We start from the raw sequence: 16,954 nt of genomic DNA, 5'->3' as shown, positions 1-16,954 counted from the left end.
CATAACAATGATAAAACATATTATTTTATAAACATGTTTATTTTTTGCCGAATTTAAATGTTTTCAACGAAGTAATGTTTTCATAAAATATTTTTATGTAAACTAATACATTTTTACGATGATCTAGTTGCTAACACATGTATTCTTCGGAATCTCTAATAATACTCGATCCGATTTAAATTAGAAAAAAACCCGGCCCGATCCGATCCGGCCCGAAAAAAAATCCGGTTAGACCTGCCTCGACCCTCGAGGGCCCAAACAGATTCTGACATTTTCGGAAAGTCCGGCCCGGTCCGGTCAAAGTCCGGGTTTTTTAAGGCCCGGTCAAAGCCCGGCTGTGGCTGCATTTCTGGCTTGAAAACACTTTCTTTATACTGGTCTTTTATAAACAATTTGCATTTTGCAACACATCAACATATGTAAAACCAGTGCAAATTCTTTATACTGGTCTTTTGCTGTAAGAAGAAAAACTGAAATCCTTCACATTTTGTTCTCATTCTCCCATGTCTCTCCCTTCCCTGAAACTCCTAGGAAACTTTAAAACTCTAGTATTGCTTCAGACATCTAAACCCATGTCTCAAATCCATCAAATTCATGCACAATTAATCACCACTAACTTGTTTAATGACCCAATAATCATTAGCCAATTGCTTTACACACTAACATCAAAATGCTTAAACATCACTTATGCAGAAACTATATTCACTCAGGTTCTAGAACCAAAAACTAACATGTATAACACATTGATAAAATGTTTTATGTTCAACTCAAAACCCAAAAGGGTCTTTAATTATTACATTAAAATGCGTGGAAATGGACTCTTAGGTGATCATTATACATACCCTTTTGTCCTTAAGGCGTGTGTAGACCCGACAATTTTGTACACGACACGAAAATGTGTGGGAGAAGGGAATGGGGGGTGGGAAGGGAGACAAGTACATGGGGTGATTGTGAAGGGGGGTTTTGAGTGGGATGTGTTTGTGAGAAATGGGTTGATTGGATTGTATTGTAGAGTTAGAAAAATGGACTTTTCTATGTTGTTGTTTGAGGGGTTTAGTAGGAAGGACTTGGTTTCTTGGAATTTGATGTTAAGCGGGTATGTTAGGTGTGGAGAATTAGGGAATGCTGAGAAGTTGTTTGATGAAATGATCGAAAGAGATGTTGTTTCGTGGTCTGTTATGATTGATGGTTACAAGGTTTGCGCTTTCATTACTAGTAGAGTTGTTAATTAGATCATGTTTATTTTTTTAAGGTTGTGCTCCCGAGTTTTAACGAAAAAGAGAAATGAGAGGAAAGAAAAAAATTGAGGCTATAGAATTTCTCCCATTCTGCCCATGAATTATAAAAGAAGCAACATCTTTGTTGAGTAACTCAAAGAGGTAGTTTAGGAATTGTTCATGATAACAATTGGGAGGAACGGAGGGAGTATGATTTATGAAAATTTTATATGAGAAAATTGCAAGGATTTTCTATCGTTTTCTTTCCTCTGCTAAAAACTATAGAGCATGACTAGGAAATAATATTCTTACGATTCCTCTCGTTTCGTTTCTCCGTTCATAAACTCTGGAGCACAGTGCAAACGATATTCAGTCTTGAACGGTCATTAGACTGTTAAAGTGTGATATATTTCAGCTGACATTGTAGAAATTTTTGTCTTCCATCTCACTATTTAAACTGCTTATCATGATCATTAATTCATTATCCGACCTTGCATTCTTTTCAGAGGAAAGGTGAAGTTGCTCGTGCTAGAGCACTTTTTGATAGCATGCCTACAAGGGATTTAATTTCCTGGAATTCCATAATAGATGCTTATGTAAAGGCTGGAGATATGCAGTCAGCTTATGAGCTGTTTGATAACATGAATGAGAGAAATGTGATTTCTTGGAGCATAATCATAGACGGCTATGTTAAGCATGGAAATTCGAAGAAAAGCTTAGATATCTTCAGGCAGATGCTTTGTCAAGGAGTGAAACCTGATAAGATATCTATTGCAGGTGCAGTATCAGCCTGTGCCCAGTTAGGTGCTCTGGATCAAGGAAGATGGATTCATATGTACACAAAGAAGAACAAAATCGTAGTAGATATTGTAGTTCAGACTGCTCTAGTGGACATGTACATGAAATGTGGTAGAGTTGAGGAGGCTTCGTCAATATTCAGCAATATGAAAGAGAGAAATGTTGTTACATGGAATGTGATGATATCTGGACTTGGAATGAATGGATTTGGAAGGGCAGCGTTAGATTGCTTTTCTCAAATGGAGATGACTGGAATACCGATGGATGATTTAATTTTTGTTAGTGTTTTAACAGCATGTAGTCATGCAGGTCTCATAGTGGAAGGTTTAGATATCTTTTGTAGAATGGAGACGTGGGGGATTGAGCCAAAGCTTGAACACTATGGTTGCTTAATTGACCTTCTTGGTCGTGCAGGACAGCTAGATAAAGCTCTAAATATTATAGACACCATGCCTATGAAACAAAATGCAGAGCTTTGGGGTTCTCTTCTACTGGCTTGTCGAATTCATCATAATGTAGCTCTTGCTGAAGTTGTTGTAGAGAGACTGAAGGAACTAAAAGCGGATGATTGTGGTGTTTATGTCCTCATGTCGAACATATATGCTGATGTTGGGAAGTGGGAGGGTGTGGGGAGGGTGCGAAAAGTAATGAGAGAGCAAAACTTGAAGAAAAATAGTGGAAAGAGTGTCATTGAGATAGGCAGTGCCATTGAGGAGTTCACAAGTGGCCGAAGATTGCAAATACAAAGTGAAGATATAGCTAAAGTTCTCTGGAGCTTGTTAGAGGTGATGAATTTGGATGAATGAGCTGAATCCTAGACAATGAGCAATACCAGAATGGAAAATCATATTTAACTCCATGGCGCTTCGGAAACAGATGTTATATTTTACCAAGGGAGAAGAACTCGTAAATTCGAATTCTAGGCCCCCAGAGATGCTTGTTAACTTTTAAAATTTACCAGGCAAATTGTAAACTTGTTTCATTGTTGTAAATGTTTGCGTTGTACAAGAAAATAGTACTACAAAATAAACAAGGAATCTGTTTTTAAAGCAACATTTAGGATATTAGCAAATTTGTGCAGACCAAGTTGAGAAGCTAAATCCTTCATGCTATTTCACTTGCAGGTCTTCTTCTTGAAGGAATGTTTCTGGTAGATTTCTTGTTTTGGAGCAAAAGAGGAAAGAAGCTATTAAAGGCAATTGCACATATGAAGGATTGCAGATGATATAATTAACCTCTAACGACGAGGTATTATAGAATTATAAAATACTCATATATAGAATACGAACTCATTTTATTTGATCACCCCTTTCATTTCATGAAGAGAAAAAAGAGCAATTTTATACACCATGTCACATAAAACTATAGACTAACTGATCTGAACCAACATCTTCGTCCTCTTTCGTCCTCACTCTAAACCGTTTGTGCACATGCTTCATCAGTTCCAATTTCTTCGTAAACAAGTGAACATTTTTACAGAAAAGTCAAGACTCAAGAGCAAACAATCTTTGAGCTTCTTGGAGTATCGTTGCAGGACTCATCATTGTGCAAATAATTGTCTGCCTGCACCGTATTAGTAGCCACCTACCTGTTTAAATATAAGTGGCACTGGATGAGAGCTTTTGAGATTTATGTTGAGCTAGTTGTTTGCCAAGTGATATTTGTAGATAATATACCAGGAAGTTCAGTGTTTTCGGTCCATGTTTATATTGTATCAGGAGGTCAACTTTCATCATCGGAAGAACTTAAATCTGAAGAACTGGAATTGTTTTGCCGATGCTCCTTAATTGCAGGAAACAGGTTTTGTTGAGGGTTTGGTGAAGGTGTTTGGTGAGATTCCTGTGAAGTTGAATCTAGTTTCTTGGTAACCTTTATTGAATTTGCTGAAGATCTTTTAACCTCATTACACACTTTATCCACCATTACCAAGAAATCCCGAACAATAACAAACAAACGTAAGCCGTCATCTTTTCCTGCGGTACCATGGAAGTAATCACTTGTGCTTCTGACAAGAGAACTTATCTTCTTTTCCTCTTCTAACAACCAAATGATATCATCTTCTGCCTGCTGCACAAAACTACCTAATGTCACACGGAACTCACTTTCTTCATCTAAACTACCCATCTCATTTTCCAAGAAATCTTTAGATTGTTTCAGAGATTGGCCAAGTTTAAGAACACTTGATCTTAGCACTTCACCATCTACAAGTGCTGCCTTCTTTACGTGCTCAAGCTCATTGCTTAAATTTGAAATGACCTGAAGACCAAGGCCGCGTACATACTCTGCTGTTTCCTTAGTCGAATCCTCAAGTATATCTTCTGTTTTCACGGCGGTGATGCTTTGACTCCGTCTTACTTTACGTGCAGCTCGTATGCCCTCGGATCGAATTATTTCAAGAACGACAAAGTGAAGAAGTGTGGTCTTCCCATCTGTACCTTTAACATCTGATAGTTTCAAGAGTGTGTCAAGCTTAAATGCCTGTGCGCCACCTCGGTAAGTACCATCATTCATACGATTCCCAGTTTTAAGGACTGCTTCTAGGAGTTTCAGGAACACCCTGCTGTTCCTAATCTCGTTGCATGCTACCTGCAAATAGAATGGGGCAGTCTGACACAAAAATCTATCTGAATTTTCATCTATGTAATGCACCCATATAAGGAGTAGATAATTAATTGTATATTTTCCTAATCAAGAAATGTTCTTCTGTAATATAATGGTAGTTACTGCTCAAGTACAGTTGTATCAGCTGAAAATGCTCTAACTTTAATCTTGCTGAAATATGGAGGACAAGGTATGTACTGTAAAATTACACAACATTTCTTATCGCCTGTTAAATTGCATAGAACATCGATTAGTAAAATTATTCTACAATTCCTATTGCTTGTTAAATTGATTAAAATTTATTGTGGTTAACGTCATTACTAATTAAATGATAATTTGTTAAAGTTGTCATATTCGAGAAATAATAGGATACCTCTATGCCTGCTAAGGATTCTTTTACAGATGAAACCTCCTCCTGAACACTGCACATAAACAACAATGACTCCAGGCGCTTGAAGGCAAACGGAATATCAACCAGGGTTTTAAGGAATTGTTCAGCAGGACCAAGTTGAGAAAACTCCCCACTGAATAACCTCAGCTTTAGTTCTTCATCTGCTGTTGGTGCCATCTTCAACAAAGTTTGAATAAGCTCAGCGGGAAGTTCGTTACCTGGTAATATGAAATGGTCTCAACCTTGGTGAGAAAAATATATTTGGAAACCTTATACTTATTCTGAATTGCGCCAGAGTGGTGCTTAATTTGAGAGTCACCAAATACTCTTTCAATTCAAAATTAGTATATTCGACAATCATTCAAATCACAAAAAATATTCGGCTTGTTCTTTATTGTATACATATACGCTATGTAGTTACCTTCCAAAATGGCCTCGCAAACTTCATCAGTTGTCACATTCAGCGCTCTTAATAGAATTGATAAATTTTGTGCTTTCCTGGGATCGATAATCTGAATATATTTAGGAACTTCAAAGGCTACTGGCTCTTTCTTACGCTCAATTTTGGGTTGCTCAGGCGCAGCTCTATAACCAAATAGACTTTCCATCAAGTCCTCGTTGCACCTGTGAATTTCGGACAAATTTAACAATAAATTAGTTATAGATGTCTGTATATAGGTAAGATGCACATGTCGTTGCAAACTAAAGTTTCTTACTGGAAGGACCCGGCTTTGATGTCATGCCAAACCATGGATTGATCAGGGTTGGCAAGAACCTTGTCCCAAAAGAATGGCTTTAGCTTTGCTTTCTGATCCTCACTACTTTCAGCAGCAGCTTTGGAAGTACGAAGCTTAGAATTTGGTCCAAGAGGTGAAGGCACGTTAACTGGTTTTGGTGGCTGAGGTGGTGGACGAGCAGCAGGCTTGGGGGGTGGTGGAGGCTCCGGGGAAGCAGGAGGTTTAGGGGGAGGAAGAGGAGGAGGTGTTGGCGGTTGAACAGCTGCAGGGGATGGAGGAGCTGTTCTTTTTCCAGGAGGAAGTGGTAAGTTTCCTATTCCAGATGCACCTGATAATTGACCTTCGGAAACTGGATTGCCAGACCCAATGTGCAAATTATTTCCATTATTTGAGGAATTGGATCTTGTTTTATATGTATTTCTGACACCATTTTGCGTTCTTGAAGAACCTGAGAGGTAAATCACTATTTAGAGGTGCAATGCTATTTAGATCCCTTAATAAAAAAGTTGACATTATATATACCAGCAGAATGATCACTTGACCATAAGTTAAGGAAAGGCTTGTCATCCCTCTGCCCGTCTCTTGCCCCAACTTTTTCCCTCCTCTTCCTGACACAGCATAACAATAAGAGAGCGACGACGATTGCTCCTGCTACTGAACATCCAGCAATAACAGCAGATTTATTGTCGGTCTTTTTGCTCTCATACTTTGCTTCACTAGTTGTGGGAGCATGATTTTTTGGACGAGGCTTGGCAGGCGAAGATGCAGGCGATTCACTTTTTTTTGGTGAATGTTTAGGTGGTTTACCTTTTCCAGGAAATGAAGGTGCAGGTGATTTACTTTCCTCTGGCGATGAAGGTGCAGGTGATTTGCTTTCCTCTGGCGATGAAGGTGCAGGTGATTCACTTTTCCCTGGTGATGAAGGTGAAGGTGCTGGTGAATTAGGATTTTCCGTTGGTGATGGTGATGGTGATTTCGTTGGTGAAGATTGAGGTGATTTGTCTTCTTTTTGCACCTGTTCCAAAGCCGCTAAAAGACGGTGCGTAGTTTGAGTGTTGGAGGTGGCAGAAATGCGGAAAAGTGACTCCGTTAATTCTGAAGAGGTAATAGCAGTAGAACCATGAGGGGCATCATGAAGTGTGTTTCGTAAAGATCTGTTAGGTTTTATGTCTAGTGTAGTGGATGCAAATTGTGGTTTAGCAGGAGTGGATGATGCATTATGAGGACTTGGAGGTTGAGGAAGACGTGGAACTCCAGCATGCCTGGGAGCTGTTGTTGTTGGCTTTCTTTCACTAGGTTCATAGTTATGGTGTTTAAGTTTATGGTGATTATGAGGGCGAGTTTTCCCTTGTAGATACCTTCTAGGAAATCTGGGCCAATCAAGAAACAGCTTATGCCAATTGATAAGCACAGAGTTTGTCTCAGAAGGTTGTGATTGAGAAAGTCCCTTGTCCAGGCAATTTAAAAGAGTGTCTTTGACACGAGGCAAATCAGCAATAGCCTTGTGTAGAATTCTCTTCTTTATTAATTTTACATCCGATCCAACCTTATTCAGAGCAGGTACAGTAGAGAAGTCAGAGTATTCATAAGCCTTTGCAAATTCTAGTAGTTCTTCCCTGCAGTGACGCCACATTTGCTCTTCCTGAGACGTAATCTGACAAATTAGACGACACTGCTATGCCAACGTAAAACATCAACAAACTGCGTTGTGCATTACTCTACTGTGTGGAATCTATACAACAAGTGATAATAGTGACTAGAAATGCATGATTGCAAGCAGAAAAGCTGAAATATTGCAATAAATAAGAAGCTACCTGCCTACATTGTAACCTTATCAGCTAAACACTCTTTTCGAGTGGAAATCATAACATAATAAGCACAATTAGGAGCTGATTAACCACACACTATGGTTCTTTCCCTGTAAAAAAATATGACAAATCAAAGTGGAATATTTTTGTTCATCATACCGTGTAATCGTCAATCTCTTCATAATGATTCCAAGTGATCCCATTTCCTGAAAAACTATCAGCAAATTTCCGGTTGGCCTCATGACTTCCGGCCACCAAAGAGCAAAGAAAAGTAATAACAAGAACCAACAAACGAACCCTGTTATCGTTCATTGCTCCTCGAATAATTACCATTCCAATTCCAAATAATCTTCCTTCTCATTTCATGCAAGGGAAAAAAGTTAAATATTTGGATTGGTTCCTTTGCACCCCAATAAAAAAGATTCCAACCTTAAAGATCTCGCAAATATATGGATATGATGTCGAAAGAACACATAAATGTGTATTTGCAGGATGTTACATAAGGTGGTAGATGTAAATATGGAAGGGTGGTCCGGATGAAGCCAACCGGAAAAATTTGAAAAACTTGAAGCTAAATTGTCAAATTTTGTGCTGTGTTTTTGGTGGGGGAATGGTTTCTTGTATTTCGGGGACAGATTTGAGACAAATGAGACGTATGGATTCAAGAATGTCGTTTGTGCGTTGGAGAAGAAAGATTGATCAGCAGCACTATTTTCGTAATTTTATCTTTCACTTTACAGACACAGTTTCTTACTCCTATTTCTTAGTAACCGAACTATTGCTTTTCTTACATTGATTGTTGTAGTATATTTACTATCTATACTCAATTTAAACGAAATTGCTATATCAAATCGATGGGTAAAATAAATCTCAACCAATATAACAATAAAAATAACAAATAGGGTTCACAATTACAGAATTCCCTGCTGGTATTCTAAAAAGCGAAAACTGATATTGATCGGCGAAAATTATTTAATCACTTAATCGATAATTAATCATGATATTAGTATGATACAATCTAATTTATTAAATAAATACACTTACATTTTCACACTAGAAGCTAACACGTCATAAAATACTAAACAACAAATCATATTTTACTGGTCTATATTTAATATTTAAGTGAATAACTAAATAACTAGTAGTCATTACATATGACAATTTTACCCGACTCCGACTCGATGGATACCCGATATATTTCAATCAATTTGGACTTATTTGAACCCAATTTTTGGATTTGACTGGATCTTATTTTTAAATCCGAAAAAGTTTGAATTTGAATTTGGATTTTAGGTATATCAAAACTACTAGACCCGAAACCCGTTCTAAACCTGATCTGAACCGGGAACCTGAAAAAAATCTGATAACATATTCTTATCTTACATAATTTTATAATCATAATACATGATTTATGTACATCAAATATTTAAATTTAATATTTATAACTGGGACGTTGAATAATTATCAATACATAAATTTATTATATGCTAATATTATATTATCTAAATATGTAGAGTACTATTTTTTAGATAAAAAAACGCACAAGCATGAGTGAGTCGAATTTTTAACCTACATTTAGGTAAAGAACTCGACCACTGCACCAACTCTTTTATTGACCATATATAAATTAATATTTTTGTATTTTTAACATTCAAAAAAAATGTTATCTAATATATTTGTATAATAATATAAATTTATTTATTTTTAATTAAATATTTTTAAAGTATCCGAATTAAATCCAAAATCGACCTATAACCTGAAAAAACCTGATTGATCGAATTTGAATTTATACTTTTAATATACAGAGCTGAATCCGATCTGAGCCTAAACATAATGGAGCAGATTTGGATCTTACGAATCTCGGACCGATCTGATCCGTTACCGTCCCTGGTTGAATCCTCCACATTATGACAAATTTCAATGAAACTTTTATCATTAATGTTCATTTTAAAAGAATAAATTTATAGAATATTACAATCTGATTATTATAAATACTCACGCCAATATTAAAATAAATTTAATAATAAATAATTTATAAGAAAATAGCCAATTAAAATAGTACGCAAATAATCAAATTTCTAATAATCAGAAGGGAAGTATCACTTTTAAATACTACTCAAATTTTCAAAATTAATTGAATTTAAATAAGTTTAAAACTATAAGAAAAAATATTTAGTATTAGGAAGTTAGGGTCATATACTTTATTTTTATGAATTGTTAAATTCTAAATTTCTAATTTATTTTATTATTTTTTCCAATTATTAACTGTTTTGACCGACTAATTTCTGCCTCACCCAATTTTTGCTCCACTTGTTTAAAAAATAAATTTAACCTGAGTTGTGCTTGAAATTAATCGAATGAGCAATTTTGTATATCTTTTAAAAAAATTGAAAATGTTTCAAAATGACACGTGCCGCTATTTCATTTTTAAGAATTATTTAATGCACGAGTAATTCATTTCATTAATGAAAAATCAATCGATAGCATAACTATCACTTGTGAACTTTTAATACTTTTAATACTTTCACGAACTCTTACACTTTTAGTCTTTAGACCATGTCGTATACTTTCGTTTCGTTTATTTTCGCGTCTCATATACTTGAATGCAAAATCCAAAACCGACTCATTTAGAATTCGGTGTATATTCGTATTCGTGTACTTTCGTTTTCCTATCATTTCATGTTTCCGTGTAAAATGAAATATAAATTAAATTAAATTAGATAAATAAATAATTAATTAATTTTTTGATAATTTTTTTATAAAATTTATAAAATATTTATTTAGATTAATGGATTTATAATATTATGAAATAAATTATTATTTTAAAACTAAATATGCATATATTTATTTTAAATATATATATTTATTATAAATATTAATATTTAACTCTATTATTTATTTATATAGTATATTTCGTGTCTTGTCATGTGTTCGAGGAGTAAACACAAAACTCAGGGATGACTCTGACTATAGACGGACTAATCTTGTGGTTAGGGCCTCCAAAATACAAGGGCCCCCAAATATTTTATAGGTCTATATATATGTGTGTTTTTATTATTTATAATAATTTTTATTTATTTGATTTTTTTTAATTTTTAATTTTTTTTAGTACTTGAAAAATTAGTATATAATATTCAATTATTAAACTTATTTTTTTACTAATATTCAATTTATTTTAGCATTTAATATTCATGTTTTTACTGTTTTAAACTTTTAATTCAGTTAATTTTTCTTTCAAATTAAACATCCAATTAATTTTGTAAGTTAATAATTTTTGTATTATTAAACAAGTCCTAATATGGTAAAGTTAAAAATAAAAAGACGGAGGGTCTGATATTCTGATTTACAAGAGACAAGGGAGAAAAACTTAGCGAGCATACTATTAGATTAATTCAATCAAAGTTTCTGACTAAAGGTGATGATTTGTATGAACACTTCTGTATATTGTGCCGAAATTTGCCGGAAGGTACAAAAAGTGCTATAGACGTGTTGACATATATCAAAAAGATGGAAGGTAGCTACCCAAATGCCAGGATTGCTTATAGGATTCTTCTAACGATACCGGTTACTATTACTTATGCAGAACGAATTTTTTTAAAGTTCAAGCTGATAAAATCCTATCTCTGTTCAACTATCTCGTTAAGTGGCTTAGCTATGTTATCTTATGGTTGAAAAACTTGATTATGTAAATTTGATTGATATTTTATATCAAAAAATGCAAGACGTGTTATATTTAAATAATATAATAAGATTAGTTTGCATAATGTTTTGCTTTTCCCTCTTATCATTATATTTGTAGCTCTCTATATATATTTTGTGTTTGATTTATTAATTTATAAGGGCTTTATAATTTGAGTTCGTCTAGGACCTCTCAATTTTCAGGGTCGATCTTAACAAAACCGACTCTAAATTTCGATAATGTATATTCGTATTCGTGTATTTTCGTGTAAATACTAAAAAGATAAATACAAATATTAAATTTTCATGTCATGTAACGTGTAAATAGTGTTTTTTCCAAAATTTCTAGGTCTCACTTCTCTAATCGAATTAATGGCGAGAGATCAATGGTAAAATTTCCATATAATTTGGTAAATTTTAAATAAAATTAAAAAAACATATAAAAAGGTAATTTGACTAAAAACGGGAATAGAATAATACACTGTGGGACTCACATAAACCCCATTACAGGACCCCACACAAATGACCGCCATCAATCACCACTCCACTCTTTTCCTAGCCGTCCCTCTTGTGATTAATATATTCATTCCATCTCATTCCAATTATAATCTATCATCTTGGAACTTATATATTACAGTAAAGGCCATCTCTTCTCCTTTTTATAATTTTTCACGATCCAAACACGCAATGAACTCCATGGATATTGACTTAACAGCTTCATCCAACTGGGTTTTTGATTATGATTTGATGGACGATATCTCCGCCGTTCATTTCCCGGCGCCGCCTTCTATTGTCTTCTCCTGGCCTAATCAGACCATCAACTCTTCCTCCAATTCAAGGTCCGTTTGTTCCCTCGTTGACTTTTTTTCTTTGCTTTATTTTTTGTTTTCTGTATTGTGTCATGTTTTTGTGAATTTGTTAGTACAAGAATCGAATGTTTAGTTGTCACTGAACTCGAAGTAACATGTACCTCGTTAACTGAAATGGTCAGCCTTGTGAATATCGGTCTGGGCTTGGTAATAACGAGAGGTCGAGAATTCAAGTCGCATGTGTGCATGGATATTTAGATTTCCGTTTTATGTATTTTGCATGGTTCTCAATTATTTGAATTGTGTGACGGGGTCCAAGTAGGGTAAGATGTATGCTGGTCTTATAATGTGTACATCTCATATTTTGAAGACGAATTAGTTAGTTAAATTACTAAACATCTACCTTTTATGTTACAGATTAGAGTAAAAATTACACATTTTTGGATCCACTCAGATACGTAATTGTTGCAATTAACATGTTAGCGCAATTTGGAAGTTTTATTTAAATATCTAATAAACAGCAGATAAAATGGTTTTTTAAATGTTAATTTCGTATTATAAGAATTGAAATGGCACTGTGTTGAGTTTTCTTAAGCAGTCCTAAGAACATTTTTCTTTAAGCATATGCTTTTTATGGACTACACGATATTAGTAAATAATAGGAATATTCAAAATGAAATGTGCATTATGGCAGAAGTTCTATGGTATATTTGCATAGGTTTTGTATTGTTTTGCTTGCACAACATATATGGTACCAACTACTCCAATATAGTTGCTACTAAAAGATTGTGTCTCATCACTCATGCTAGCGATACTTAGCTCTAATCAAGTAAGCTTTATATTTATTGGACTATGAACTGTTATGTAACTAGTTAATATGTATTCTCTCAGTTCTTAGCTTCATGTTTCTAAAATCAAAGTAAATCTAGACTAACCCCATAGATCCTGGTGCTGGTCATATCTCATGTGGGTCTAATTGATCAATTTTAAGTTCCATCTAGTTCAGTTCTCAAGATTTTAGCTTGGTATCTTGTTTTTATTTTTTTAATAACAAAAGTTCACGCAGCATTTTGCCCCATATATTAGTAAATTTTGTTTGTAAATTAAAATTGAAATGACACAAGGCTTTTACCATATCAAATCTTATCCAGTCGCGTCTTTGTTATGCAAGTATTCCAGGATCCAGGACATAGGAGTATTTCCAAACTGAAGATAGCATGTGATTTGGCCTTTTGTGGCTATCTCATAAAAAAATGAAGTATAGATTCGTAATTATTATTATTCTAGATGAAGGATTTGAATAATATCTGGTAGTGGTCGAGTATATGTTCAAAGGAGGCTTCAGCATCTTCTACAACATTAAATTTGAATTCATTTTCTTTCAACTCCAGTGAACTTTTGGCAAAACAATTATTTGGTTATGCCATTTTAGCTTTTTCAGCTTTGCGCTTACACAGGCTATTGAGTGCTGATAAATCTGTAAACTATTTTAAAGAATATCCACTATCAAATTGACTCCAACATGATATGACATAATATTCTCGAGGGAACATATTTTGTCTCTACAAATGGAAGGAGAGGCTTTTGTCTCTTCAATTGGAAGGAGAGTAACTAATGTTTTCTGTTACTATATATTGAAGAATATCTGGACTAGAAATATATCCCTCCTTCCCTCCCTCCCTCCCTCTCAGATGAATTTTGACTTTACAAATTTGATATTCCCTATCAAGTACTACCTGAAAGGACATCACTGTAAACAATATACTTCCACCAACAACCTTTTGTCTGTGGTATGCATCCTAGTGTGTTTTTATTGTCATTATCTTGTTAATGCATTTATACTATCTGTTTGCAGTGCGGAAATAGACAGCTTGATTCTTGGTTCTCAAGGACATAAGGAATCAGAATCTCGAAAACGGTACACACTTCTCTCCCCCCCCAACAGAGAATACAAGAATCAGTTTTGGTATAAATTAAGTTTCAGTTTCCTCTACTCCCAGTATTTTCAATTTCCAAACTTTGAATCAATTAGTTTAGGCATGTAAAACATTTTATTGTGGTTTGCTTGCCTTGTGTTATACTTTTGAGTTCCTGTGACCCCTAGAAGCCTTGGACATTTGGTGAACCTTTTTTTCAGGTACTCCATATAGTATGTCAAGGGACTTCATATAGTATGTTAAGGGGAGGGCTGAGTGAGAGTGAGGATTTAAACCCATGAACTTGTTGTGGGCGGAATGGGGGTAACGAGAGCCTCTACCACTAGGCAATTCCGAATCCACATTTGGTTGATTAAATTATACAAGCCTATGTTGGTGGTAAACCAATTAGTTTTAAATAAAATTTGAGATGTTTGGATGAGGTCATCATTGAGTGCTTAATTATATGTTAAAAATATAGTATCATTTTGTGGCCAAGGTTGTTTTCATACTTTCATTACATTGTTGCACTTGATAAAATTGCAGTAGGGTGAAGTCTTAAAGTGAAAAAAATATCACTTGCCATACAAAGATGTGAAGCAACTCAGTTTTGTAATTATCATTTTGCATAGTAAGTGCCTTCACGATTCAGTTTTCTGCTTTAAATATTTGTAACATTAAATTTTACAGATACTTGTTGTAGTTTCTAATTCGTTACTTAGTTATAAAGTTAAAGTAGCAATAGACACCTAGGTTCATTTGCACTTAAATTTGAAAATATTGTTGCAAAAACAAAGCTAGTAAAGGCTCTGACTGAAGCAAGTTAATTCGTTTCTGAACATTATCTAATGTGTTTGAGAAAGGTAGTCAACCATAGGTCAATCTTCTTTAATTGGAATTCCTTATATTTTGTTGTCTGTAAAACTTGTTGATAGATTGGTCAATTATTATTCAGAAAGGACCCCGGTATTGGGAACTTTTTAAGTGAAATTCGTCTCTGTTTGTGGTGAATGCTATATTTGCTTTTACTTTCTAAAGTTATGATTTAGAAAACAGTCGCTATTATCCAGTTTTGTGTTTATCTAATTCTACAAAATTTTGAATGTATGGTTTGTTACATTATATTTAATTGCTTCCATAATACATGTGTGTACTTATTCTACTTAAAACAAAATTACTAATGATTTTCAGTAATGGAGTTCCTGTTCTAACACCTCATAATGGGAAAACATACTTAACCTCATTTTAACTATGCTTGCCTGGAATTCAGAAATATAGCCAGGATTTATATTTTATACTTTTATCTTGGTACTATTCCACATAAATTGTTTAAATTGTTATGTCCTGTTTTATTTTGCTAAAAACTTTTCTCGTCACTCTTTGGTGGACAAAGAATGAATTTTATCAGCTTTTCTCAGTCAGTGACACCCATTAATACACACACATGCAGAATCTCTAAATCTTTCCTCACTCATCATTTTATCTATACGAATGTCCATATCTTACTACCTGGACTAATCTATTTATGCAAATTGAAATTATAGCATAACATGTGTTGGTGCTTATACAGGGCAAGACCAGAAACATGCAATGCATCAGGTTCCAAAGCATGTCGGGAGAAATTGAGGAGAGATAAGCTGAATGAAAGGCATGCTCACATACCTATTAATTCGTACTGTATATCGTATATTCATTTCTAAAGTGATCTAGCTTAATTTTAAGGTTCCTGGAATTGAGTTCCATCCTTGAGCCTGGAAGGCCACCTAAAACTGACAAGGCTGCTATTCTGAATGACGCTGTTCGGATGTTGACGCAGCTAAGGAGTGAAGCTAATACACTTAAGGAATCGAATGAGGAGCTGCAGGAGAAGATTAAAGATTTAAAGGTGTTAATTCTATAATTACTCAACTTTGATTTTTGATCACCTTTTCATTAAGGAATATAATCCCAAGTAGATATATAATCCTTTTTTGAAGCACAAAATCTGGTTGCATTTTCTTTTAAGTTATACTCTAGGGGTATATAAGAACATGGGACCTGACATGGAATAGGCTTTACCGCTAATTCGTAACATAGTGTGTTCAAAACATTGCTTCCATCAAGTATACAAACTTAAAGTAAGGCAACAAGCACTTAGCATGATGGGCTTATGACTTTAAGAGTGATGACATGCTACCCTTTAAGTTGGAGCTTGTTGATAGATCTGTAGAATTCACTTTCTAATTTTACTCAAGGTCCAAGGAAGCATTTATATTTTCCATCTCGTGTTCAGGCTGAGAAGCATGAGCTCCGTGATGAAAAGCAGAAAATAAAGGCAGACAAAGAGAAGCTGGAGCAGCAAGTCAAATCCTTCAGTGCCCAACCCGCCTTTTTACCCCATCCCTCTACCTTGCGAGCTGCATATTCTGCTCAAGGACAAGCAGACGCAAACAAGCTGATGTCCTTTGTTGGCTACCCTGGTGTTGCAATGTGGCAATTTATGCCACCAGCCGTGGTTGACACAACGCAGGATCATGTCCTCCGTCCGCCGGTTGCCTAAGTTGGAGGGCTCATTTAAACATCTCTCTCCTAAAAGGATTGTTGACTACTGATATTATTACTATATCTATGCATCCGTTCTCCAATGTGCGTGGTTCTGAAGTTTGAGAACCTTGTGTATGTGAGCATATCGATATTTACACGATGCAACTTATATCCGATATTTGCATGTAATATAGAATAAGGAACTTTGCTGCTGTTGCCTTGTGGTCAACTACTTCAGTTGAACAAAATGCATTAGTGAACAATACTTTGATGACAGCATATATGTGTATAGCATTCATATTATGATTTACCGCTTGTTAGTCCCTAGTCCCTAGAAGTCCATCCTCCTTGCATTTTTACCTTCCAACCATTTAACATCAATACTAGTAGCCTACAACACACCAGGACAACCGAATCCACACTGAAATTACAAAATGTGAAATTTCAGGTTGTACAGACGCAGGTAAATCTTTGTT

At 34.8% G+C, this 16,954-nt stretch overlaps 3 protein-coding genes across 4 annotated transcripts; 2 read left to right on the top strand and 1 right to left on the bottom strand.

Moving 5' to 3' along the window:
* The first annotated feature begins 380 nt into the window (after positions 1–380).
* LOC141707053 (pentatricopeptide repeat-containing protein At3g29230-like) lies at positions 381–3,311 on the top strand. Its single transcript, XM_074510022.1, has 2 exons — positions 381–1,196; positions 1,724–3,311. Exons 1-2 carry the CDS (start codon positions 504–506, stop codon positions 2,819–2,821), a joined length of 1,791 nt encoding a protein of 596 aa, XP_074366123.1. The 5' UTR covers positions 381–503; the 3' UTR covers positions 2,822–3,311.
* Positions 3,283–8,197, bottom strand: LOC141686062 (formin-like protein 3). Its single transcript, XM_074491125.1, has 6 exons — positions 7,712–8,197; positions 6,267–7,386; positions 5,724–6,192; positions 5,429–5,631; positions 4,990–5,225; positions 3,283–4,601 (listed from the first exon to the last, which is right to left on the bottom strand). The coding sequence occupies exons 1-6, from the start codon at positions 7,883–7,885 to the stop codon at positions 3,738–3,740; spliced, it is 3,066 nt and encodes a 1,021-aa protein (XP_074347226.1). The 5' UTR covers positions 7,886–8,197; the 3' UTR covers positions 3,283–3,737.
* A 3,606-nt stretch (positions 8,198–11,803) lies between these two features.
* On the top strand, positions 11,804–16,788 carry LOC141707052 (transcription factor ILR3-like). 2 transcript variants are annotated; one of them, XM_074510020.1, is made up of 5 exons: positions 11,804–12,069; positions 13,895–14,005; positions 15,526–15,603; positions 15,678–15,840; positions 16,228–16,788. In XM_074510020.1, exons 1-5 carry the CDS (start codon positions 11,918–11,920, stop codon positions 16,492–16,494), a joined length of 771 nt encoding a protein of 256 aa, XP_074366121.1. In that variant the 5' UTR covers positions 11,804–11,917; the 3' UTR covers positions 16,495–16,788. The 2 variants fall into 2 exon arrangements, with proteins under 2 accessions (XP_074366121.1, XP_074366122.1); XM_074510021.1 differs by having other exon boundaries at positions 11,809–12,069; positions 13,895–13,957.
* Positions 16,789–16,954: the final 166 nt, after the last annotated feature.

This window comes from Apium graveolens, chromosome 2 (assembly GCF_009905375.1).
Source record: "Apium graveolens cultivar Ventura chromosome 2, ASM990537v1, whole genome shotgun sequence".
NCBI lineage: Eukaryota > Viridiplantae > Streptophyta > Magnoliopsida > Apiales > Apiaceae > Apium > Apium graveolens.
This window is presented reverse-complemented; position numbering and strand designations above follow the sequence as displayed.